This window comes from Gossypium hirsutum, chromosome D01 (assembly GCF_007990345.1).
Source record: "Gossypium hirsutum isolate 1008001.06 chromosome D01, Gossypium_hirsutum_v2.1, whole genome shotgun sequence".
In the NCBI taxonomy this organism is placed as follows: domain Eukaryota; kingdom Viridiplantae; phylum Streptophyta; class Magnoliopsida; order Malvales; family Malvaceae; genus Gossypium; species Gossypium hirsutum.
The window spans coordinates 9,469,309-9,495,866 of NC_053437.1; the positions used below are offsets into that span (position 1 = coordinate 9,469,309).

Sequence of the window (26,558 nt, forward strand, 5' to 3'; positions counted from 1 at the left end):
ACATAAAATAATCAAATTTGGTACCGATTTTTGGGCGTTACGAGGGTGCTAACCCTTCCTCGTGCGTAACTGACTCTCGAACCTGGTTTCTCAAATTTCGTAGACCAAAGTCGTTTTTAAGGTGAGCCGATCACACCTCAATCAAGGATCAGTGGCGACTCCAATTTTTGTTTTTAAAGTCGATAACTTATTTTTGTTTTCAAAAAAAATGGTTTCAACATAAATAAAAAAAAACACAGATCTTAGCATCTTATTTTCTTTGAATCTATTCAAACTATTTTTTTATTTCTCGAAATCGTGGAGAGTACCCCCCATTTTACAAGCCTTTCTTAGTTTTTATACATGATGTTTTCTTGTTTCTGTTGCTGTTTGCGTGTGCTTCTTTGCTTGTTTGCAGGTGAGCAGTTGGGCGACGGGATGTGCGCGGCGCAAGTGGCAGTGCAGGTAGACGAAGGCCCTAGGTGCGGCGCACCTAGGGTTGCTGCTGTTTCTTTTTTTCTTTTCTGCAAATAGGCTAGGGTTAGGTAAATTGGTGTTGGGCCTGTTGGTTGTAATTGGGTATTGTGTCTTTTATTTGTAATAGGCCCAGGGTCAAAATGGGTAAATTTGGGTAATGAGTTAATTGGGTTAAAATTTTGTAAATGGGCCATTTTTGTTTTGTTGGTATGGGCCGGGCGAAATTGGGCTTGTACAATTACAAGTAAATAAAATAGAATAAAATAAAAGACAAAAAAAGGGTGTGAAAACACCTGTGTTCGGGTCTGTCTCGCCATGGAAGGATCGAGGGAGCCACCCTTGAGGATCGGTGGCCGAAAACTGAAAGGTTTCGGGTTCTTTTCACATTTTCTGCTGGTTTTTCGGAGATTTCGAACCCATATTTGGGCTTGGAAGGGTCGAGGGAGCCGAAAGGGTTATTTTCCCTTTTTCCAGCCACCATAGACGGCGGTGCCGTCGCTGGAGGCCAGTGGTCGGTGCGGTGGATGATGACCGGCCGATGGTCGGACTGGGGGGCCGGTGCCCGGAGGAGAAGGGAGAGATTGAGAGGTTTTTTAAGTTTTTTTTTTTGTAAAAAATGAAAAAATGAAATTTTGTGAATTGATTGTGGCTTAAATAGCCTGACGAAACGGCGCCGTTTTGAAATGGCCAGATCCGCGCGTTGACCCAACCCGCAAGCAGGGTCCATGCGTTCTGGCCCCAAATGGGAAATTTGCGCGTTTGGCCCTGCTCCTTTCTCGCTCATTTTGATTCAGTTTTTTTTTTAAATTTTGGCCTTAAAATTTTGTTTAGTTTCGATTTAATCTCTATTTGTTATTAAGTTATTCTTATAATTGTTATTATTATTATTATTATTATTATTATAATATACATACATTTAAAAAAATAAACAACTTTTATAAATACCTGCTCATATTTTATTATTATTCTATTTGCATAACTTTTATTTTTACATATATACATTTATATTTTATACGCATATACATATTCTTTATTATTTTAATTTTTGTATACATACATATTTATTTTTTTTAAATGCTCAAATACATATATTTTGTTAAACACATATTTCATAATTTATATATATATATGTTTATATGTTTCTTTATTTGCATAAATGCATTATATATTTTGTTATATAAACTTTATAATCCAAAGTTTTATATGTAAATTCATATGTATGCCATCTTATTCTTCATAATTCCAATGTATATATTATGCATTTTTTTTATTTCATTCATTTGTTTGTTGATTTATGTTTTAGTATTTTTTTTATATTTTGCTCATTTATTTGATATTCTTGCATTGTCATTGTTTATTTTTTTTATGTTTATTAGTTTCGTTTATTTATTTGTTTATATTATTTCTACGCTATTGTTGTATTTATTATTGTTATTTGTTATTGCGACATTTATACATGCGTTCAATATAACATTACATCATCTTTTTACTCAAATTTAAAAATAGAAAATTTTCAAAATAGAGATAATACTCGTATTTAGGATTTTCAAGGAAATTGAGCCCTAACGTATTGGGTTCCAATTTTATTCGTTAAATCCAACAATCGATAATTGCTCCTTAATAAAAAATAAAATGAAAAGCTTGTTATCGGAAATTCAATATGTTGTGTCCTAATGCATTGGATGTGACGTGTTGACTTCTCGAGGCAAAGATTTTTTATAAAAAATAATAAAGGAAATATTCAATGTTTTAGATTTTAAGAAATCGTGCCCTAACGTATTGGGCCGCAATTTCTTCATAAATTTTAAACAATTAAATATTTTCTTAAATTTTATTACACAAGTCTTTAGGACAAACTCATTTTTGAGGATACGAGATGTCGCGCCCTAACGCATTGGGTGTGACATTTCTTCTCCTAAATGAGAGAGTCTTAATAAATAACTTGATTTAATCAAGGATTGAAATTTTTTTTAATCCTCGACATTAAGACACTGATTAATCAATTTGGTATCAATTTTTTGGACGTTACGAGGGTGCTAATCCTTCCTTGGACATAACTGACTCCCGAACCCGTATTTCTAAAAACTCGTAGACTAAAGTTGTTTTAGGTGATCCAATCACACCTTAATAAAAGATTGGTGGCGACTCTAAATTTTCATCGACAACTAATTTTTGTTTTTTTCCAAAAATAAAACTGGTTTCGACATAACAGTTTACTTTTATTTTTTCTTTACGTTTTATTTATATTAAACATTTTTGTTTATATATAACGTTTAAAACTTCCTTTTCTATATGGCATTCTAAATTTTTATATGATATATTGATTTGCTTTTATTATTGTTTATTTCATTTTATGGTAAGATGCATTATATATATATATTAACTATTATAAACTGTTTTATACTATTTTCTTTGAATTGCCTTTTTATTTTGAAATCATTTTGTGTATTATTTAGTTAAATTTGTTTTGTTATTTTAAAATTGTTTTATATGCCTTTTTAAACACAACTTATTTGTTTTTCTTTTCAAAGATTTTTCTTTTCTTATGTCACTTGTCTTATACGTATATATATTTTAAAAATTGTTTTATATATTATTAACCTTAAATTTCTTGTTTGGCAATATCTATTTTAAACTCATCACTATCATTTTAACATTGTTTTTACTTTTCATTTGATTTTATTTTGCTTTACATTTTTTAAATTGTTGTCTAATTAATGGGTCTTTATTTATCAATGAATGTATTTGAATGAAGAATATTGTGAGACTATTGCTATTGTGTGTACTTTAGTTCGTTTATTCGCTTACATATCATTGGCATTCACTTGCATAAATATTGTATTCGTATACTGTTGTTCCGTGCGCGCTACTATATTTTATTTCATGTCATTGCATCGTGGATGTTCCAATGATTTTTGTTTGATATAATCCACTTTATTTTATTCCCAAACAAAGTAAATGTGTGCCTTTAAGTGTTGTACTCGCAACTATTCAAGAATATTTTTTTAAATAAGACATATTTTGTGTTTCGGTAATTCGAGGAATCGTACCCTAACTTACGGGGCTTCGACTTTCTGGTTAAACCTAAATAGCAAAGTACCCTTTTAAAGCTTCAAAATCAAATAAATTTCGTTATAAGGTAACATTTCGCTTTTTGGGTGATTCGAGAAATTGTACCCTAATTTACGGGGTTTCGATTTTTTCATTAAGTTTAAATGGTGAAATGTCCCCTTAAATTTTATTTCAATAAAAAATTAAAGTCAAACTTACGGGGTGTAACATTTCGTTATTTTGGAATAAGCGGGTCTTTAACTCATTTTCAAATTTACTCAAACGATTTTTTAAATGTACATTAAATAAAGAGGAATCGTATTTTTAAATTCTTTTCGAGTTTTTTAATTTTCGATACCAAGACATTAAGTAATCAACTAGGTACCAATTTTGGGCGTTACGAGGGTGCTAATCCTTCCTTGTACGTAACCGACTCCCGAACCTGTTTTTCTAAATGCCGTTGACCAAAAGCATTGTTTTAATAAATCTAAACCATTTATTAAAATAATCATTTTACGAGGTGACCCGATCACACCTCATCAAAAAAGATTAGTGGTGACTCCCGTTTTCGTTTTATTTTCAAAATCCAGGTTGACCCCGTTTTTTATCAAAAAAAAATGGTGTCAACACTTACATTGAAGATGTTATGTAAATGAGTTTGAATTGAGAAGGTATAATTGCAAGTGTCACTTGGTATTAAATGCGACACGTTTTATTTGGGATTATTGTTAGTTTAGATAAAAGATTTTACAAGTGTGAGCAATATGTTTATATTGATCATAGAGTTGGTATTTAACTCTAAAAGATTGGTGCGAAGGTGAGTATAAGTGTATTTGATTTATTGTAATAGAAAAGTTGATAAAAAATAATAATAATCTTAAAATTTTGATAAACATTTTTTTTTCTAAAAAATGACTTAGTAAAATAAAAATTTAATGATTTTAGTGATGCAGTTAATCACCAATTCATAAAAAAAAAATGTGAAAGCAAATAAATTTAAACGAAATGCTCTTCAACGTCCCACAGATTTTTTTGGGGACAAGTAGCATATTTTCCATTACTCTTTTAACACTACATAGATAAAGACTTACGCGTTCTCATGTAGGCCAAGCTGCTACTCCCTATAGTGCATGTGTATTTTATGCTATTGCTGTTGAAAAAGGAGAAAAAAGAGTTAAAAAGCTTATGGGGAATCGAGAAAGCTACTTCATCTGTGGCATTATTAACTTAAATAACAATCTTACTACATGATTATTAGTGATAAGATAAAATTCTTAATCCATGATGTGGATTTGCTAAGGGTTAATTCAAAAAAGAAAAAAATTATTGGGCTAACCCCTCCTAGCCTTTTGACTTTTGTGCAAAAGAAACCAATAAAAACTCACCAAATATTTTTTTAATTTGTTTTTTTTATTTAAATATAATTGAGTTGGTAATTTCAGTTAGCATATATTTTAGGGAGTTCGTATGTGAGAATCGCGTATTATACAAGTAAATTAAAAAAATTATAATATATATAAATACTCAAATATAACACACAGAAACTTATTCAACGGATTTACTTTGTGTTGTTTAGACTTATTTTAGTAATTACACTATTAAAAAAAATTATAATTGAGTTTCCTATATACATAATTATATATATAAAGTTTCATCATTAAAATTAAGAATTTGTACTCCTCAAAAGTAGTTAGAAAGTAAATCACGTTTAGTTCATTAGTTGACAATTTTATAAACTCAGATTGGATGAAAATATCCGTATGAAATTGGTTAAAGGTAGTTTTTAAAGTTGTTAGATATACATATAGTAATATAATCTTAATATGAAAATAATTAATAATACAATATTTCATTTAACACAACGCTATTATCATTTAAAAGTTTTACTAAAAAGTTTAAGATATTGTCATTTTTCGGAGTGATATTATTCTAAATTTATTTGTAAATTTTTTTTATTCCACACGATGATAATCAAATGATGGTTGACTTGAGTGATAAAGTTTGATGCTTAAGAAATGCTTCGAGTTCGAAATTAAAAAAGCTAGAGTTGAAAGATATTTGATTTGATTCGACTTTAAGTTTAAACAAAATCTAATATAATTACCATATACCAAAGTGTCTAAGATACCCAGAATACAATTATATAAAGAATGAGAAAGATATGAAAAATATGTGAAAAAAATGTAGGTAATTTTTTTTGAACATTAATTTCATTTAAGTCCTTATCATATCTGTTTCACTAGAATTATCTATAGTTTCTCTCAACCCTTAAATAAGATGATAATACGTTTTAGTGTACTCAAACCCACACCCTCCTGTACTGACAATAATATCAATGTCAATCGAATTAAAATTCGATCGGAAAATATCGGTAAAGTTAAAGGAAAGCTAAATTAAAACTTTGACTTTCAAAGGGAAAGGCCTTCAAACATACGAAACTGATCTGAAATTCTTGTACCTTTCTTTTGATTAGAAATTTTAAGAAAATGATAAACTTGAAAAAAATAAAAAGCAAACCAAAAGAATTTTAATAAAAATTAATGTTTGCAATATCTTCTGGTTTTTAATCATTAAAAATGTCTGCTGTTTTGAATTATCTCATAACTTTATTTAATTTCTTTCTTATGAAATAATTAAGTTTGAAATATTATAAAAATAATAATTCTAATTTCATTCCTTAATTATAAGGTCGATTTTTAATTATGGGAATGAAAGACATTTCATGATTAATCATTTATCTTTTTAAAAAATACTTACGATAAAAAAAATAATCACTATTAATAACGATAAATACTCTAAATTCAAAAAAAAAAACAACTCCAAGGATTATAGGTTACTCAACACGTTAACAGGCTTACAAATGAAAATCCAAATTACAATTTAATAATCCTTAAAAAAAATGCTTAAATACAATATTTTCGACGTGTAGTGTCTGACATTCACATGCAAGTATTACAACCTTTTAAACAATTGAGATCAACATTCCATGAAAATAAATTTAATTTGTCACTGTTTTCAGCGAGAAAATAATTAATTTGTGTAATTACGTACACACACACTAGAAATCTAGGATTCTATCACACTCACTTGATGAGTTTTAAAATAATAAGAAGTATTAAAATTAATTAAATTAAAAATATATATAAATGGTTATTTATTATTATTATTTATAAGCATGAATAAAAAACAAATTGAGTTGTAATTTTTTTTATAACCAATGAGATATTTAGAATAAAGAGAAGTGAAAATTAATGGAAAAATTAATTAGGCAGATTTTTTTTTGTTATAGCTAGAGAAAAAGAAAAGAGAGAAAAGTGAAAGAAAAAATAGATATTATTTTTCTTTGATTAATTTTATAATTGAGTTAATGTCACGAGTCTAAATTGAATACTCTATTTACATTAGCTCAATCACTATCATATTCAATTATTCATCACTCTCCCAATATTGATTAAAAAATATAATAATATTACACCAATGACTAACATTTTATGTTTTCAGCTGATAAATAAATTTATTAAGTTTTTGAGGTCTAAAAGCAAAGAACAAAAACAATGAACATTGAACAGAAGACAAGACATCGCCTACCAGTTGCTAAATGTTAGTCTTGAACTTGGGAGAGACACTCAAAATACACTCACCTTTTTTTGTTCCTTCCTCAATTATATATATAAATAAAAGATATGGTAGAATAAATATAAAATTGGATAAAGATGGAAAGGGAGCTAAATCCAAATCCAGGCATGAAAGAGTGAGTAGCAACCCAAAAGTGGGTCCAAAACATATCCATCATATTCAAAGTAACAAATACATAATAAAAAATCAGAGAAATCCCTCTATAAATTGAAAACATATAATTGATCCCAGTAGAGAAAGAAAGGAGGGAGGATGGATAGGCAAAGTAAGAAGCCGAAATCAAGAGTTGTGAAAATAAATTCACAACACACTTGGGATTTCTTCATCACACAGGCTAACAATCAAGCCTGCCCTGTATGCCTTCTTTTTCCCTCTCCACATTTTTTGAAGATAAAAGAAGAGATTACAAATTTTTTTGCTTCTTTATGTCTGAAACCTATATATATGTTTGCATGCTTATCCGTCCAAAACTGATAATTTGAAGCTATGAAATTGGCATGCTTATTTGGTTTGCAGGTTATGGTACATTTTACAGCAGCTTGGTGCGTGCCTTCAGTGGCCATGAATCCTTTTTTTGAAGAACTGGCCTTGTGCTACCAAGATATTTTGTTTCTTTCTGTGGATGTGGACGATGTTAAGGTATTGTTGCCCTTTTCTACTATCTCATTTTTTCCAATCATACACACATATATAGTAACCTTAAAAATAACCAACTAATAAATTGGTTAATAAGAAAATGATATCATTTTGATTTTTTTTTTTAGTCTATTACGGTAAAACCTGTTTTATTGGTTTATTTTAGCAACTTCGATGAAAAAAAAATAACAAACAGTTGACAAGTTTCCAGGCAAAGCTAAACTACTTTTGATATCGTTCTTACTATCTATTTTGCTCTCAATTTGCATATAGATAAGCGTGAGGATTCTCACTTTTGCTTGCATTTGAATACGTATAGGATGTAAGGTTGTCCTAAAATGAATTAAAATTAAAGAATTTAGGAAATATAAATTACTATTAATCTATGCTATCGTTACCTCTTTCAATGACTTAGTGGCTAGGGTTAATTGAATAATAATTGATGAGTTAGAAAAATATTATTATGGAGATATTTTGTTTTTTTTTTTACCTAAAATCAACAAAAATAATTGAACCAAAAATAAATTTATAAAAAAGAAAACCTATAAAAAAGCTTGAATCTAAGATATCAAGATTTTCAAATTCTCAATTTTACCATTTCAATAAAAAATCTATAAAAATCAAATGACGTTTTAGTTAGAATTGTTTTTGCCCATATATATATATAAAGTGAACACCTTTAACCAATGAACCATATAGTGGAAGTTAAGTGTACCATAATCTAGTCTTATAAAATTGTAAGTATTATAGAAAAATGTATGTCCTTATAATACAATTCTCACATATCAAACATCACATATTTTTATTATAGATAAAATTTATATGAAAATCTTAAATAAGGATGTGTGAAATATTCGGATGTTAAATAGGAGGCAGCATCCAAGATGGAAATCACAGCAATGCCAACATTTTTGTTGATGAGGCAAGGAACTCAGATTGACAAGCTTGTTGGTGCCAAACCTGATGAAATCAAGAAAATGGTTGATGCTTTTACTCCTCAGTTTCGTTCTTCTAAAATTTCTATTTAAAAGTGGTTTTTTTTGGTTTAATCCTTTCAATTTCTTCTTTTGTGGGTTTGGGTTTGGGTTTGGGTTTGGGTTTGTTTGTCTTGTAATTCTAATTGAAGATTTGTATTTGTATTTTGATTATGTTTGAGGACATAAAAGCAAGTAATTAAATAATTAGTTTGTTTCTTCGTGTGAAATAACTTGACAATTTTTTTATATATTTGCCTTATGAAAACAACTTTGCTTTTAAATATTCTATTCTTAAAAAAAAATAAAAAATAATTTTTAATGAATGTCATAATCATAATAAAAAGAATTATTCAAGCGTAAGTTTTGTCCAACCTTAAAGTACTAACTTTATTTAGTTACATGTTGATTAATTCGTTCTTTTTTATTTAAATTTATTGTTTTTACATAAGAGAATAATTTACTAATAAAATTTCACCGTATTATTAATTTTAAATAGAAATAGAATTATTATTATATATCAGACGAAGAATAATTAATCATATTCGTGGACGTTCCTACGAAGAAACACTTATGATACTAGAACTCATGACATATCGAGCATGTTATCCTATTTTAAAATTGGTTTATTCTGCAGCAACAAATGCTCATCACAATAAGGGTTTCAATGAAGCGAGTTTAGTCATTAGTCAAGTCACAGTAAATGAGGGAACTACTATGAAAAGACTAAAATCTCGAGTTCGAAGACGGAATTATCTATAAAAGGACCCACTTGTCATATAATCATATAACTATTGTATTGAAAGATCTTGAATATATATTTAACCTATTCTCCAATTCTAATTAAATTATTTAAAATATAAAAAATTAATTTATGATTTTATATTTATAATTTTACAAAATAAAAGTAAAAACATTACTATCAAAATTGAATAAATAACCCTCAAAGTAAAAAAGAAGACAGGTGATAGTACAAGAAACATGAAATTCACGTTTCCTAGATAGTTTATAAATAAGGTCACTAAAAGTTACCAATCGACAACTGTGCTTTTGGGTCCAAAGAAAAAACAGCACATGTCAAGCATCTTATGAAACTATGCACCACCATGTAGAGTGAAGGTCAAACGAGAGTGACATGAATCTACACTTGAACCTAGTGGTCTAATTACAATTTTTTATGTGGGCATGGCATGATGGCAACCCATCCTTGAATCTGGGTTGTATTTGTTTCTCTTGTATCTCAACTAGTTGAAGATGTATTTTGATTATATGTTTGAAGGAATAAAAGGAAGTAAATTTGTATGTTTCTTCATGTGCAATAGTTTGAGAAATGTCTCATATTTGTTATATTAAATTATTTAAAACTATATAAAATCAACATTAATGATTAAACTTGCATTTAATTTCAAAATTTTCAATTTAACTATTCATCCATTTTAAAATTATAAATAAACTAGAAAATTGTAAAAATATTGAAAAGTATAAATGTTAGAGAATATTTTTGACATAATATCAAATTTAGTCCTCAATGTTTACATCTTTTGTCATTTTATTTTTTTAGTTAAATTTAACACTCAACGTTTTAAAAAAAAGTGATTATTAACATTTTAAAAAAAAGTCGAATTGTTTTTTTTAATGAAAATACTAACTAAAATGCTACATTTTTAAACATGAAAGCTCATACGACAATCCACATATGCTCCATGCTAATTTATTAAATTTTTATGAGCTTTTTATATTTCTTCTTGAATTTCGAATTTTAATTTTTTTTTGAAGATTTTATGGTTTTAAAATTATTTGTTGAGAAGTAAATATGGACTGCCACACTAACATATTAAAGAATTTTTATTTAAAAAAAGTAATTTAATTATTATTAAAAGGTTAATGAACAAATTTAACTAAAAATAATAATAATAATCAAATTCACAAATTATGCCAGTTTTTTTTTTAATATTCTTAATTTAAACTTTTGCTGATTGTTTTTGTTTGGGGAACAAATTGAATGAAGAAAACCGGTAAAACTCAAATTATTACATAACCTATACAAATGAGCTTAGTTTTGTCGATAATATTGTTGGTGTGGTACAAATAGCTGGAGGACCCAAAACCCTCTCCCACAAAAAAGAACCAATATAAATAATAAAAGAGGTGGCTCGCCCCACTGATTGCCACCATTAAGATTATGGAAAAAGAGAGAGGAAGAGTTTAGCCAATTCAAAGCGAGACCTTTAACACATTTCTAAAGATCAAAACAAGTTCCAACAATAGTATGGTTTTTAATCTTTATCCTGACTATGTTTTGATTTTAGTTAAGACTATCATTTGAATAAAAGATATTATGTGGTATCAAAGTTAGATTCAAAATCCTATACAAAACTGGTTTAGTTCATAAATAAGTTCATTTAAAGCTCATTTAATAAATCATTTAAATTTTATTTATTATTTTATTAGTATATATTAATAAAATTATTATAGTTTGTATGATTATAATTATTAATATTTATATTTGACTATTTTACATCTAAAAGATTATTTATATTATCTATTTGTTGTTATTCATAAATATTACTCGTGAACGTATTCACATATGTTCATTTAACTTAAACGAATAAATATGAAACACATAATTTTAATAAATAAACCCAAACAAACATTTTAAATACATTTATAAATAAACATTGATTTAAGTTTACATGAAAGAAAAGACAAATCTTAAATACAAGACATTGATATGATTGAACAATAAACACACTTCTCAGAAAAACGATTGAGCAATAAACATGAAATACATGCTTCCATCAAAATTTGAGCTAAGTTGCCCCCAACTGAGCTTTTGAAGCCCAAATAAAATATTCCAATTGAACAGGCCTGTCTGCCTGCCACCTACCTCCATTCCCCAACATTTTCCACCATTCTTCCCCCCACACCCATTTCTTCATTTTCTCTCTTCACAAACCCTTCTTCAAAGCCGGAATTTCTAACCTAACACTTCAATCTTTCCGGCCAAGATCAAAGTTGGCGGAGAATGGTGTTCCCTGAAAACTCCAATTATTGGTCTCACTTCGATTATGCTACCTTGATCGACGATATCCCTGTCCCTGATGATCCTTATGCCGGTTTTGCTTGGTCTACGCAGCCAATCGACGCCCCTTCTAATGTTGTCAGGTATCCTCCTGGGAAATCTCTGCCTTTTCTCCCTATTTTTTCTTATTTTAGATTAGGGTTTTGAGATTTATTTATTTGATTGTTTGGCCTTGTGGGATTATTTTAACCGTATGGGGATTTGGTTTTGTTTTCATATGATTGGGTTTCGTGGAAATTTTCTTAAAGTTTCGATTTTGCACCTGTTTTCTTGGAGAAGTTATGAGATTTTTGTGTGTGGGCAGTATATCTTTTTTAAGAGTAAATTATGTAAAATGTTTGGGTTTTTATCTTAGATTCGTGAACTTAGTTCTTTTAAGGATTTTTATTGTTAGATTGTTATTTAAAAAGGTTATTAGTTTATTTTATTTTTTCTGAAAATCTAGTGCTGAGGATTGATAAATTTCAACTATGCTTCATCTTAGCCAACGGTTTAGATTCTCTGAACTAGACAAGGAGGCACTATGTTTCAAGTAGCTTGTTAAGTCTTGCATTTGCTCAAGACTGTGCTGTTTGTTTGTATGTTGTAATACTTGAAATCGCATTTATTGAATGCTCCTATGTTGAGAGATGTGGTTTTGTGTCCATTTTTTATTCATGTTCTCATGTATCATACATTCTATTAACTGCTTGGTCTGAAAGGATTTTGTGTTTTAAACCTTAAATACAATTTTTCATGTACCGGGTTTTGTGGTCTAACTTCTCTTTGAAACCAAAGCAATGTTATTATTGGAATTTGGAAGTAGAATTGGTTGAGTAACCATGTTTTGTAAAAATCCTTAACCCCCCCCCAAAAAAAAAAAAAAAAAAACAGAAGAGAAAAAAATCTGGAAACAAAATTTGTTGCAAACTGGAGCTGTTGAGGGCTGAGGTTGCTGTAGGCTTGTTCCTTTGCAGCATGTTACTGTGCAATAGCAGTGTTGATGTGCACTTCATTAGGCTTATTCTTTTTACTGAATATGGGATTTTATTCTGTGCTTCTCGAGTCTTTGAGATATTTATGGAATTGGAATTCTGATCCATTGGGAGGGTAGGAGTGTGTCTTGACTAACATTTTGGAATAGGTCAGTGGGAGCCTAATTGTGGTCTTTGTTCAGTGGTCCTCACTCCCATGTGCTCCTGTGTTTTGTGCTTTGTCCACCACACCGAGAAACCTTGGTTCTGAAATGGCTTATAATGTAAGCAGATGTCGCCATTATTATCTTTATGTGTTTTGGGATTTTAATTTTGGCACATTTATAACTTTCATTCCAGTTTTAGATCTTCCAATTCTTTGTTTGTTTTCATTTAACCTTGGCTGAAATGTCATACTTCAATACTATTGGCAAGCTAGAGGGGGCACCCGGGGGGGGGCGGGGGTAGCGGATCTTGTACCTTTTGACTTGGATATTTTGCTGCGTTTCTTTCTCCTATCTTGTAATTTTTCTTTATTGTTGGTTATGATATGTTCCTAGTGTGGAAATTGATGGCTCATTTGGAGATTCAGACGGTCTCAAGGAATCTGGTTCAAAGAAGAGGTAATCTTCTGTTCTGTCTTTTCAAGCTCTTTATGATCTGGTAATAATTTTTTCTAAAAAGAATTAAAATATATATCACCCGTTCCACTTCCTCACTTATTCCCTCATATCTGTGTTTTGGAAAAACATTTAATCAGTGGACACTTCTTTGGGGCTTAGAATATCTTTACTAAAGGAATAATATAAAAATATTCCAAACTTTTTAGGCCATGAGATATTGAGTAGACAAAAAGTAAAAATACATAGGGGCATTTGTGTAACCATGAAAAAGGGGCATTTACTTTTGAGGAGATAAAGCATTTCCATTTATCTTAGCTTTTAACCTGCTGCGATACAATATAGTTCGTCAAGTATGCAGCAATTCATGTCCTTCAATGAAATTATTTAGATGTAGCATGAGCTTGAGAATCTTTTCAATATTCCTTCTGTTATATTATTGACATAATTGACTCTGAATCTAGAATTGTTTCAATTACAAAAGCAAACTGACCTGACACGAGTTTAATATCAGAGGAATCTCATCTCTTATTCCATTTCTGTTGCAGGGTTAGATCCGAATCATGCAATGCATCTAGCTCCAAAGCATGTAGGGAGAAATTGCGTAGAGATAGGCTAAATGACAAGTACTTGCATCTGTCTTCTTTTTCCTTTTCTTTGCTTTGCTTTTTTCCCCTTCCAAGCGTCAATGTTTCAAAATTGCGTAATAACAGGTTTATGGAGTTGGGTTCTATTTTGGAACCTGGAAGGCCTCCCAAAACTGATAAGTCTGCTATTTTGATTGATGCTGTCCGAATGGTGACCCAGTTACGAGGTGAAGCCCAGAAATTGAAGGATTCAAATACTAGTCTACAGGAAAGGATTAAAGAGTTGAAGGTGAGGCTGCTTTAAGTGTCTTTTTTGCATAAAAGAAAGTCGGAATCTTTAGCATGCAATTTTATATTTGGAAACTGCTGGTGTTGTTAAAATAATTAAAGAAGTATCAATTATATCCACTGCATCATATTAAACTGGACTTTCTCTTTTTAGTCTGAAAAGAATGAGCTTCGTGACGAAAAGCAAAGGCTGAAGGCAGAGAAAGAAAGGCTGGAGCAGCAACTCAAAGCAATGAATGCACAACCTAGCTTCATGCCGCCCGCACCACCAGCAATCCCTGCTGCATTTGCTGCGGCTCCGGGTCAAGCTCCTGGGAACAAGTTGGTACCTCTCATTGGCTATCCTGGAGTTGCAATGTGGCAGTTCATGCCGCCTGCAGCAGTGGATACTTCACAGGACCATGTCCTCCGCCCTCCGGTTGCCTAAGTTGGCAACCAACAATGATTGGGGTTGCATTTTGATGCAATCAAGGGTATAAGTTAATGTTCTGGGCTGTTTAGATTTCACTGAAGTTTTTCTAACTGGCTTTGTTGGGTGACTGTCATTGTACTCCTACGATTTGGTGCTGGTAATCACATGTAAATTTCTAATAAGTTAATCTGGCAACCTTTGTTTCTCTGTGTTCTAGGTTAAGGCTAGGTACTCATGTCTGCAAAACAATTTGTTTTGTGCTCAATTTTTATAATTGATTTTACTTTGCTTCTATTAAGAGCATATTAATGTCTAATTTAACAACATTCAATTTTTTTTGTTTTACAAATATTAATTCTTATTTATTAATACCCATCTTTTTAATAAAAGAGTTAAATAGGGAAATAAATAAACAAAAAATGTTAATATTTAATGCAAATTTTATGTTAATAATTAAAAACTTAATTATTATTCAGGAAATAAATAAAAAAGACCTAATTAATATTTTAATTAAAGATACCGTTTATTACTATTATTATTTTCAGTTCTGAAATCCCACTTCTTGATAATGTTTGATTTTCCTTTTTCTTGTAAGGCTGCAAAATGCCCATCATACCTTATCTTTTTACACATCTTTCAACTACCTCTGCTCAAAGTATCAAAATTCAATACACCTACAGATATGGCATCCAATTTTCTCAAACTTCATCTTCAAACCTCTAAAACCCAGATACCATTCTCTCCCACGCACCCAAACTATCATTCCCATCTCTCTTTCATCAACCCAAATGCCTCCTACAACCACAAGTTCCCCACTCTAACACTACATGCATCACTTATTTCCCCTTCTACACCTCCCTCATCCAGAGAAGAAGCCATTCTCCAATCCAAAACATGCCTTTCCACCTGCTTGGAGAAGCCTCTCAACAATCCCAAGCTAGTAGGCAAGCTCAAGAAGCTAAAACAACCCAGGTTTCAAGTTGAAATCCCACTCGTTGATGATTCTCCATCATCTCTAGTTCAACTAGCTCTAGACATCTTTAAAGATATGTCACTCAAAAGGAAAGGTTCTTTAGTTGAGATTTTAGTTCTTTGGCCTGATGTTCGTTTAAAAGAAGCTGGAATTCAAGCTTTTGAATCATCCTCCTCGTTGAGCCATATTGAACATATTGACTTACCTTCAGTTAGCAAAAATAATAGAATTTTGAGTCCTTCAGATGTAGCTGTCTTTTTGGCCCCTGAGCCATCGCAGCTTGCTCTTATCAAAGCAATAGCTGACAGCTTGTATCCAAAGCCATTGGTGATTTTCAATCCTAAATGGGGTTCTGAGGAAGAGAATGACTTTGGTGATTTGAAAGGATTTGTAGGATCTTTTGAAGTGATCTATTCATTTATGGGCTTAGAAGTCAGGGGTGTTTTGAGTAAAAGGAAAGGAATGGTTTTCAAGTGTGTGACAGATGGGGTTTTGAGTGGAGAGCAATGGTCAGTCCTCGTTGAAGAAGATGGTGAATTGAAGGTAGTTTCAAGGTTCAAATCAAGACCAGGCATTGAGGAAGTTGAGAATGTGTTGTATAATTTGATGGCTATTAATTCTCCCATTACAAAATCTGCCAAGTTCTTGAGGGATTTGGTCTCTAATGTTACAGGAAAAAAGTAAGTTTAGTTGAAAATTTTCCAAGTTTTACAGGGCTTATCTATTGAGCTTTCCCATGCATGAGTAGCTTGCTGTCTACTTACTACTACTAGTTTTATTGAATATGTTCTTCTCTGATTTTGATTTTCTCATATACTTTTTCTACATTCATTGAGATTAATTATTTCTTTTGTGTGTATTTTGGTATAAGAATTTTCCTATCCCTTCAATTCCCTGGATATGGAGGTTTGCTGTCAGAAATGGACATAGGGAGTAGAAATATGAAAAGAATGGTGTCATTGGCAAAGTGGACAATGAGAATATTTTTTCAATTTGATTAACAAATTTATTTCAGTTTTTTGGTGAATAAAAAAGGATTTGGAATATTGACAATAAAGTCGTTGCTAAATATCAATTAAAAATTGCAGATCTCCAATGCTGACATACATATATGTAGTGACATGGACATATCAAGCAGGTAAACTTGCCTTGTAGCTCAAAAAGGCAGCAACCTGTTATACTAGTTGGTGTTTGATGGTTGAATCCTTCAACTTGATGTTATAGCTCACCACCCACTTATGAATATCCAAAATGCAGCTTTGCTTATTCAATTGATAATTAATAATTCAGTATTGACTTACATTACAGGTTTTGTGGTTCCCATGTAAAATCACAAACCTCAGCCTTTCTTATTATGATTTTTCTTTTATTAATAAATATCACAGTTTTCATTATCTAATTTCATGTTTAGTTGGTTAATACCAGGTATATTTGCAAGCTTTAATATTTTATCTCAATACAGTATGAAATTAGAGAAAAAGAGAGATCATCATAAGGGAAGAACAGTTTGAGAAAAAAAATATAAAAAGAGCAGAAGCCTGTTGGTGTTATGATTTTCAGAATCTGTATTGTAAGGCCTTGAATTTGCAAAGAACTCTCTCCCACTTATCTTCTTTCTCATATACAAACATGTATATTTTTATCATCATTATCGTCACTCACTATATACTCTCAAAATGTCTTTGTTAAGAAGCTCTAATATGACATCCCTTTATGAACTTATCCGAGAAATCGATGTACTTAGCCCACAATGGTCGGAGTTGAGGGAAGGCTATGTCGAGCCAAGGCTTTGCTCTGCCATTGAAATGGATGACCCCAGCTGTCTCAGCATCAGCTAATGTTGTATTATCTTGGTACCCCAATCCCAACATGTGCCAAAATGGATCAATCACATGAACATGCCCATAGAATGCTATTAAACCAGGGGGTAACGTTCCTAGTTGCCACAAACTGAGGTCTGATTTGAAATTCTGCAGGTACAATTGAAATTAATCCCTATTTTATCTGATATATACTAAAATCAAAGTGTATATATGTATATATATTACCTCTTCAAGCCAGTGATAGTACGTGAGGCTAATATTTGTCTTCCTCCAGGCCTCGAGATCGAAAATGTTCATGCCATATGCCCATGCACATTCGTTAGGGTCAAAATTCTTTGCGATCAAAGGATGGGAGAAGTTGAGATAGCTTTTGAACCGCTTCGACATGACGAATGAGTCTTCACCCCTACATGTCTCCACTGCTCCATTAACTTTTCCATTCATATCGATGTCCCACAGAGGTGAAAGATCGGTTTGAATCACGATGTCATCGTCTAGGAAGACTACCTTGTTAAGGCTCGGAAACAACTGCAAAGAAAACGGAGCTGAGTAAAGGCCATTTACTACTTGTCACTATATCTTCCCTTTCCATCTACTTAAACTAACAAAAGTAGTTCATTTATTACCTCTGGTAAATGTATCCGAATGTGATTCATCAAGGAGTTGTACTTAGGACTGAGTGCTTGTAGTTTCGCGGCGATAACTTGAGGCTTCTCAGTGTTATTCGCTACGATTGCAGATGATCCCCTCTGAACTGTGACCTTACTCTTTGATCTTTTTCCATTGCTTCCAAAACAGGAACCTTCCCTTTTGAAAGCCAATCGAATTGATGCAAAGCCTTGACCTCAATTATAGCAGGGTCTAAAGGATGCAATGAGAACCAGGCCTGCATAGGGGAGTAAGTTTTCCTATCTGTTATAATGTGGAGCACGAATTTTTCGGGGCGTAACGCGTTTTTAACAAGGGATGCCGCGACGACCGAGGCTGCAAGCACATTATCTGAGGCAAGGACAAAGTGGAAGTAAGAGTTATCGACAAGGGCCGGGACGAGTTCGGCTGAAGGGAGTTGGAGGCGAGCGGCTGCATTGTTGGAGTGTTCATTGGCTAGCTTTAGTGCTAAGCAATGAAGCTGTTTCGGTATGCTGCTCGATGCTACATGGCGATACAAATATTCTTGGATTTTGGCTGTTCTGGTTCTTTGTTCAAGTAGAACTATCTGAAAAACAAATGCCAAATTGTACATTAGCTCCAATGATATCTTCATTAATTAACTACAATATATGTATTCAATTGAATAATACCATTTCTCTAAGCCTTAGAGCAAAGGCTTTTGCATCTGATCTGCTTTGTTTCATTTCAGACATAAACTCTTGTAATGTCTGAGGAACATCAGCTTTTCCTAGTACTTCATCTTTGCTTACTGGTTCTTCTAGGATTCGGTATATCACCTCTGGGACCTATTGCAATAAACCTCAACCTCATTACTTAAGCAAAGAACAACAATAATAAAAACAATTATTCGAAAAGAAAAGCAAATATTTTAATGAAAATAAGTTGTTAATAACTAGAATGAGAGTAGGAATTTACATTTGATTCTATCCTTCTTCCCAAGATCCTTGGTCCTATTCTTTTTCCCAAGCAACCTACCATAAATAAATAAAAAATCAGCAATTAATTAAAAAAAAAACCAAATATCTTGTCATTATTATTGCTTTACTATACTTGTATGAAGTGTTTATGTATTGGTTTTTTTCTTCTAAGGATTAGGTGGCGAAAACAAAAACTGTTAATTAACCGACAATCTACAGGAAGAAATAATATCTAAAGTACTTTCACATGCTTAATGGTGATCTATAGGAAGTGAGCATAGGCATGCATACATACATTGATATATAATATATATATATCATACACAAAGATATCCTAAATAAATATGATGGCAAATCAAGGGCACTTTTTTAAATGCAGCTATATCACTTTGTATATTGTCAACTAAGATTTTCCATCTACATCTCTCAAAATTTTTTTTCTTTCTCTCTCTCTTTGGCTATGGATAATCATAGAAATCACAATGCCGGCTTCGGCATTTTCAAAGCACATCAGATAACAAATTTTATGTTAAAAAACTCATACATCGGAGTTGCTTTAAAAGAATATTGTTTTCAAGTTTAGTGATATATTGTACATATATATATTTAAGTATAAAATTGTTGAACATGGACTGTAAAGCAACAAAGGAGCAACTTGGTGCATTTTGTTTATTTTGTTTATTTTGTTTATTTTTAATATTTGTAATCTTTTGTAATTGAAACAAGTTGGTGTGCAACTTGGTTTCATAATGATAGCTATAATTGAAACAACATAATGATAGCTAATATGCTTTCATCTTTTTAATTATTAATTGGCAAGTTGCCAAATTTAGTGGAAATTGTTAGGTAAACATTCCACTTTTGTAACTCTATATTTTGAAATGAAATGAAAATGGTATTATCATTCGGTTTCAATCAAACATATTTTTTTTTCCTTTTGCTTGTTAACCGAGAGCTTATGCTCTTGATGCTTTGTGTTTTTCTGCTTGCTGTTTGAAGAGCTTATGCTCTTAGTGTTTCATTGTTTGGTTGTTGCTGCCATTTTATCCAACAAATGGTAATCAGAGCATCCTATCTTTGAGGACCTTTGTGGTTTTGTTTTAGTTTTCAAAACAAAGTCAGTTTTGCTTCTGCAAAATCAGTTTCAGCAACATGAGCTTTGCACCTCCTCCACCACCAATTTTTGCTGGAGAAAACTACCACATTTGGATAGTTAAAATGAAAACTTACCTCCAAGCACTTGATCTGTGGAGTGCAGTTGAAAATGATGTCGAGCCACTACCATTGAGAGCAAATCCAACCATTGCTCAGATCAAGCAACATGGTGAGGAGCGAGCCAAGAAGCATAAAGCCATGGCCTGCCTACAGAATGGAGTGTCTGATGTAATTTTTACTCGCATCATGGCCTGTGACTCACCCAAACAAGCTTGGGACAAGCTGAAAGAGGAGTTCATGGGATCAGACAAGACAAGGCAGCAACAAGTAATTAATCTTAGAAGGGAGTTTGCAAATTTGAAGATGAATGAGTCAGAAACTATCAAGCAATATTCTGATAGGATTATGGCTACTGTCAATAATATTAGACTCCTTGGAGAAGATTTCAGTGACAGCAGGGTTGTTGAGAAGGTTATTACCACCTTACCTGAAAGATTTAAGTCAAAAATCTCCTCATTGGAGGACTCGAGAGATCTCACAACCATTTCTTTGTCTGAGTTGGTTAACTCACTTTATGCACTTGAGCAGAGAAGAGCAAGTAGGCAGGAGGAAAGTCCTGAAGGTGCTTTTCAAGCAAAGGTCAGAGAAGGCTCCAGCTCAAGTCAGAAAGCTAAGAAGCCTTGGTTTGAAAAGAGGGAAAGATCAAAGAAAGATGTCGGTAGAAGGAGGTTTCCACCATGCGTTCACTGCAAGAAGACTAACCATTTGGAGAAGTATTGCTGGAACAAACCAGACATCCAATGCAAGAGCTGCAAGCAGTATGGTCATCATGAAAAGATTTGTAGAAATCAAGAAAAGTCACAAACTCTGCCAGTACAAGCCAAAACTACTGAAGATCTTCAAGCTCAGGAGGAGCATGTCTTCACTGCCTCATGTTCTACAACCACAAGCAAATCCAAATGCAGTTGGCTTGTGGATAGTGGCTGCTCACATCACATGGCATCAAATGAGAGCCTGTTCAAGGATCTTGACAGGAGTTTTGCTTCAAAGGTCAGAATAGGCAATGGGAATCTGATTGAAGCTAAAGGCAGAGGTGATGTTGTGATCAACACTAGTTTAGGTAACAAGGTTATTTCAGATGTGCTTTATGTACCTGAAATAGATCAAAATCAACTTAGTGTAGGTCAGCTGGTTAAGAAAGGCTACTCTCTAGTTTTCAAGAATGATTCTTGTGTTATTAATGATATTCTTGGTAGAGAAGTTGTTTCAGCACCCATGGCAGATAGGTGTTTTATGTTGGATGTGAGCCAACTTGAGAGAAGAGCCTATACAAGTTCAGTTGACAATGCTGATCTGTGGCATAGAAGATTTGGCCATGTCAATTTCAGGTCACTCAATTTGCTGCACAAGATGAGTTTGACAGAGGACATGATTAAAGTTGATGCAAATGAGTCTGTTTGTGAAGTATGTCAGCTTGGTAAACAGGCCAGGTTGCCTTTTCCAGTAAACCAAGCATGGAGGGCTCGAGAAAGACTTGAATTGGTGCACTCAGATGTCTGTGGACCAATGAAGACTCCTTCACTGAATGGCAGTAAGTATTTTATACTGTTTATTGATGATCTGACCAGATTTTGCTGGGTTTATTTCATGAAACAAAAGTCAGAAGTGTTTGAAGTTTTTAGAAAGTTCAAGGCATTGGCAGAAAATCAAATAGGCTGCAGGATTAAGGCCTTGAGGACAGACAATGGTTCTGAATACTTGTCTGAAAGATTTCAGAAGCTATGTGAGCAGGCTGGGATTCATCATCAATTGACCACAGTGTATACTCCTCAGCAAAATGGAGTATGTGAAAGGAAGAACAGAACAGTGATGAACATGACCAGGTGTTTGTTGTTTCAAAGCAAGCTTCCAAACATTTTTTGGGCTGAAGGTGTCAACACCTCAGTGTACCTGCTCAATAGGCTGCCAACACATGCTTTAAATGATAAAACTCCTTTTGAAGCATGGTATGATATTAAACCAACAGTTTCCCATTTAAAAGTGTTTGGTTGCATGTGTTTTGTACTTGTCCCTGCAGAAAGAAGAACCAAGCTTGAGAAGAGATCAGTTCCTGGTATATTTGTTGGCTACAGTAGCTGCAAGAAGGGCTACAGAGTATTTGATCCTTCAACCAAGAAGATTTTGGTAAGCAGGGATGTCAAATTCGATGAAGGAAGGTTTTGGAGTCTAGATGGCTCTAACACAAGTCAGTTTGAAGAAGAGCAGATTGACAACAATCTGGAATTGGCAGAAAATGAAGTCAGTAATGCCAATGTAGATGATACTCCTGTGAGAGGGACCAGGTCTATTGCTGATATCTACCAAAGATGCAATGTGTCCATTGTTGAGCCTTCAAGCTATGAAGAAGCTGCAAGAAGCAAGAGCTGGAAGAAGGCTATGGAGGCTGAAATCGACATGATCCCTAAGAATGACACTTGGGATCTGGTAGACAGACCTGATCAGAAGAAGGTCATAGGTGTCAAATGGGTTTTCAGGACCAAATTCAATGCTGATGGCTCTTTGAACAAGCACAAGGCAAGGCTTGTGGTGAAATGGTACAATCAACAGTTTGGCATTGATTTTGAGGAGACATTTGCTCCAGTAGCAAGGCTGGACACCATAAAGCTCCTGTTTGCTTTGGCTGCACAGAAACAGTGGAAGGTCCATCAGCTTGATGTCAAGTCAGCTTTCCTGAATGGCTTCCTTAAAGAGGAGATTTATGTTGAACAGCCTGATGGATTTAAAGTCCAAGGAAAGGAGGACAAGGTTTACAAGCTGAAGAAGGCACTCTATGGACTAAAACAGGCTCCTCGAGCCTGGTATGACAGGATAGATGCTTACCTGTCTAAGCTCAATTTCGAGAAAAGTTTGAGTGAGCCAACTTTGTTTATAAAGAAGTCCAAAGATGAGACTTTGCTGATTGTCTCAATATATGTAGATGATCTATTAGTGACTGGAAGTAGGGTCGATTTGATTCAGGAGTTCAAGAAGAATATGCAAGACATGTTTGACATGACAGACTTGGGAATCATGACTTACTTCCTTGGTATGGAAGTAGACCAGTCTGATCAAGGCATTTTTATCAGCCAGCATGCATTTGCCTTGAAAATTCTCACTAAGTTTCATATGGAAAACAGCAAACCAGTGAGCACACCATTAGCTGTGGGAGAGAAACTAAGCAGCTTTGGAAATGAAGAAAATGTAGATGAAAAGGAGTATAGAAGCCTGATTGGATGTTTACTTTACTTGACAGCAACCAGACCTGACCTTATGCATTCAGTTCGTCTACTGTCTAGATTCATGCACAGCTGCAATACAACTCATTTGAAAGCAGCAAAGAGAATACTCAGGTATGTCAAAGGTACTTTGAAGTTTGGTGTAATGTTCAAGAAAGGAAGTGAGCTGAAATTAACTGGCTACTCAGATAGTGACTGGGGTGGATCAGTTGATGATATGAGAAGTACTTCAGGCTACTTCTTTACACTTGGTTCGGGAGTTTTCAGTTGGAGTTCAAAGAAGCAACAAACTGTTGCTCAGTCTACTGCTGAAGCCGAATACATAGCAGCAGCTGCAGCAGTTAATCAAGCCATTTGGCTTAGGAAGTTGCTATGTGATTTGAATGAAGAACAGCTCGAGCCTACTGAAATTTTGGTGGATAACCAGTCAGCAGTTGCCATCTCTAAAAATCCTGTTTTTCATGGCAAAACCAAACATTTTAAGCTCAAGTTTTACTTTGTTCGAGAAGTTGTCCAATCCAAAGAAGTGAGTCTAATACATTGCAGCTCACAAGATCAATTGGCTGACATTTTGACAAAGCCTCTTGGCACAATCAGGTTTGAATTTCTAAGGAAATCAATTGGTGTTTGTTGCCTACAGTCCAAGGAGGAGTGTTGAACATGGACTGTAAAGCAACAAAGGAGCAACTTGGTGCATTTTGTTTATTTTGTTTATTTTGTTTATTTTTAATATTTGTAATCTTTTGTAATTGAAACAAGTTGGTGTGCAACTTGGTTTCATAATGATAGCTATAATTGAAACAACATAATGATAGCTAATATGCTTTCATAATGATAACTAATATGCTTTCATCTTTTTAATTATTAATTGGCAAGTTGCCAAATTTAGTGGAAATTGTTAGGTAAACATTCCACTTTTGTAACTCTATATTTTGAAATGAAATGAAAATGGTATTATCATTCGGTTTCAATCAAACATTTTTTTTTCCCTTTTGCTTGTTAACCGAGAGCTTATGCTCTTGATGCTTTGTGTTTTTCTGCTTGCTGTTTGAAGAGCTTATGCTCTTAGTGTTTCATTGTTTGGTTGTTGCTGCCATTTTATCCAACAAAAATTCATGTTACTAGTAACATAATCCTATATGAAATTTTTTCCAGGTTTTTTTGTTTATTTATCTGATATCTGCAACATTGGAACTTGAATTTTAATAGAAGACAAGGAAAGCTTACCAATGGTGGAACACTTGGGATGATCTCCATCAATGCTATCAATAGTTGACAAAACGAAGACAAAGCGGAGAAGGAATGTGAAGAAGAGAAGTGAGTAGAAAAGCATCCGATAAGAAACCTTTCTGGAACCAACCTTCACTTTGATGAATTCTCTAACACCTTTCCCTGGAAGTACTGTTACATGTCTCAAACTTGGCGAGATATGAAGCTGCATGGTTTAATATCTTGTGTTAAAAAAAAAACCCAAAGAACCAAAACACCAAACAAAAAGAAGCCTGTGGGATGATCCTCTAACAGTTGATTAGGGAAATGGTATGGAGACGGAGGTGAAGAAGGAGGAGGGATGAAAAGAGGCAAGTAAGGAAATGGTGTAAAAAGGAAGCATTTGAAAGGGGTGTGTTTTAAATTGTAGCTGTCAGTTACCTAACCTTGCTTAACATAGAGGCTAAATATATAATATACACAAAGCCATGGGAGTAGTAAGTTTAAGAAGAAGGGGGGGGGGGTTGTTAAAAGAGAAAAAGACATGGGACTTTGTTCTTGTTGAAGTTTGGAGGTTTGGCTTGGTTTTCAAGTAGGGGAGTTGAGAGATCATCAAAAATAGAAACTTCAAAGAAAAAAAATTTTCTTTTGTTTGGTGTTACTTAGCTTTGCCTGCACATGAAGGTTTACGTTATTACTGGTTACATCCATAAATAAATGGTCAATTTCTACTATTAGTCCCTGTTTTATTAGTAAGATATGAATTTAGTTCTTGTATTATAATTTGGTCATTTTAATTCTTACACTTTTCAATTTTAAAATTTTAGTAATAACAGTTAAATTCGTTATGCCAAATTATCCTATTAGTCCCCTACTATGTGTAAGTTATGGATTTAGTTTGTATTCTCCATTTTGATCATTTTTAATTTTTACACTTTTTCGAATTTTGAAATTTCATTCATTTCTCAAACGTTGGTCATTGAATTAATTAACTAAAATAGTGTGACTTTTTTGGGTATTTTGTGGAAATAACAACTTCACATTGCATTACATATGTGATCATATGTTTTCGATATAAGATTCTAAAAATAGAATAATTTAACTTAATGAATTAATTGCTACTATATGGGTCAATATTAAATTTTCAAATTTTAAAAAAGTGTAATAACTAAAAATAATTAAATTAAGTATAAAAACGTAATTCACAACGGACTAATAATAAAATTTGACCTAAATAAATCAATTTATTAAAAAAAGGCAAAATACATTAGATTATTCTATTTTAGGTGAATAATGTGCAGGGCATGGCATCATTGCTCTTTCTACGCCAATTGGGAAATAGAGTTGCTCATTATCAGGCTAATATAAATTTAAGAAGAGATAATTTATTAATGTTTGATATGATTGTTAATATTCAATAAAGAGTTATGATATTTTGATAAAAATTTAGATTAATTTTATATTTTAAAACTTAAAACTTAAAACTTAAAATTATTTTATTTTCTGATTTAGTTTATATTTTTAGTTAAAATTTGTCAACAACATATTCATTTTGTCAAAATAATTTAATCAAAATGCCAAAAAAAAAACCTTGACGGAAAATACTGTTAATGCTAATAATTAAAATAAAATTAATTGAATTAGCTTTAAAATTTAAGATGCAATGATTAAATTTCAAATTCGACCAAACGTACAAGGATTGACAACATATTTAAGCTTTTTTTTTTTGACAGTACAGAATTTCTGAAAGGAAAATGACATTCTCTAACACCTGGGGGTATGAATCAAAGGGAGTTTGGTTGTTGGAATGAAAACTCAGCAACATCTACTTCATTTTTA

General features: G+C 32.5%; 4 protein-coding genes across 5 annotated transcripts; 3 read left to right on the forward strand and 1 right to left on the reverse strand.

Moving 5' to 3' along the window:
* Nucleotides 1-7,340: 7,340 nt before the first annotated feature.
* LOC107932615 (thioredoxin-like protein CXXS1) lies at nt 7,341-8,983 on the forward strand. Its single transcript, XM_016864675.2, has 3 exons — nt 7,341-7,497; nt 7,660-7,782; nt 8,649-8,983. The coding sequence occupies exons 1-3, from the start codon at nt 7,396-7,398 to the stop codon at nt 8,805-8,807; spliced, it is 384 nt and encodes a 127-aa protein (XP_016720164.1). The 5' UTR covers nt 7,341-7,395; the 3' UTR covers nt 8,808-8,983.
* Nucleotides 8,984-11,502: 2,519 nt separating this feature from the next.
* On the forward strand, nt 11,503-14,987 carry LOC107932631 (transcription factor ILR3). Of its 2 annotated transcripts, XM_016864693.2 has the most exons (5): nt 11,503-11,918; nt 13,349-13,411; nt 13,957-14,034; nt 14,122-14,284; nt 14,438-14,987. In XM_016864693.2, exons 1-5 carry the CDS (start codon nt 11,779-11,781, stop codon nt 14,708-14,710), a joined length of 717 nt encoding a protein of 238 aa, XP_016720182.1. In that variant the 5' UTR covers nt 11,503-11,778; the 3' UTR covers nt 14,711-14,987. The 2 variants fall into 2 exon arrangements, with proteins under 2 accessions (XP_016720182.1, XP_016720183.1); XM_016864694.2 differs by lacking the exon at nt 13,957-14,034 and having other exon boundaries at nt 11,566-11,918.
* Nucleotides 14,988-15,264: 277 nt separating this feature from the next.
* On the forward strand, nt 15,265-18,826 carry LOC107932627 (uncharacterized). The gene is made up of 4 exons (XM_016864686.2): nt 15,265-16,348; nt 16,757-17,644; nt 17,766-18,040; nt 18,290-18,826. The coding sequence occupies exons 1-2, from the start codon at nt 15,378-15,380 to the stop codon at nt 16,821-16,823; spliced, it is 1,038 nt and encodes a 345-aa protein (XP_016720175.1). The 5' UTR covers nt 15,265-15,377; the 3' UTR covers nt 16,824-17,644; nt 17,766-18,040; nt 18,290-18,826.
* Nucleotides 17,189-25,113, reverse strand: LOC107932626 (probable galacturonosyltransferase 12). Its single transcript, XM_041086972.1, is given in 7 exon segments — nt 17,189-17,638; nt 17,717-18,019; nt 18,118-18,239; nt 18,242-18,707; nt 18,793-18,948; nt 19,079-19,134; nt 24,738-25,113. Coding segments are annotated over 7 exon segments (1,602 nt in total). The 5' UTR covers nt 24,952-25,113; the 3' UTR covers nt 17,189-17,353.
* Between the last annotated feature and the right edge of the window lie 1,445 nt (nt 25,114-26,558).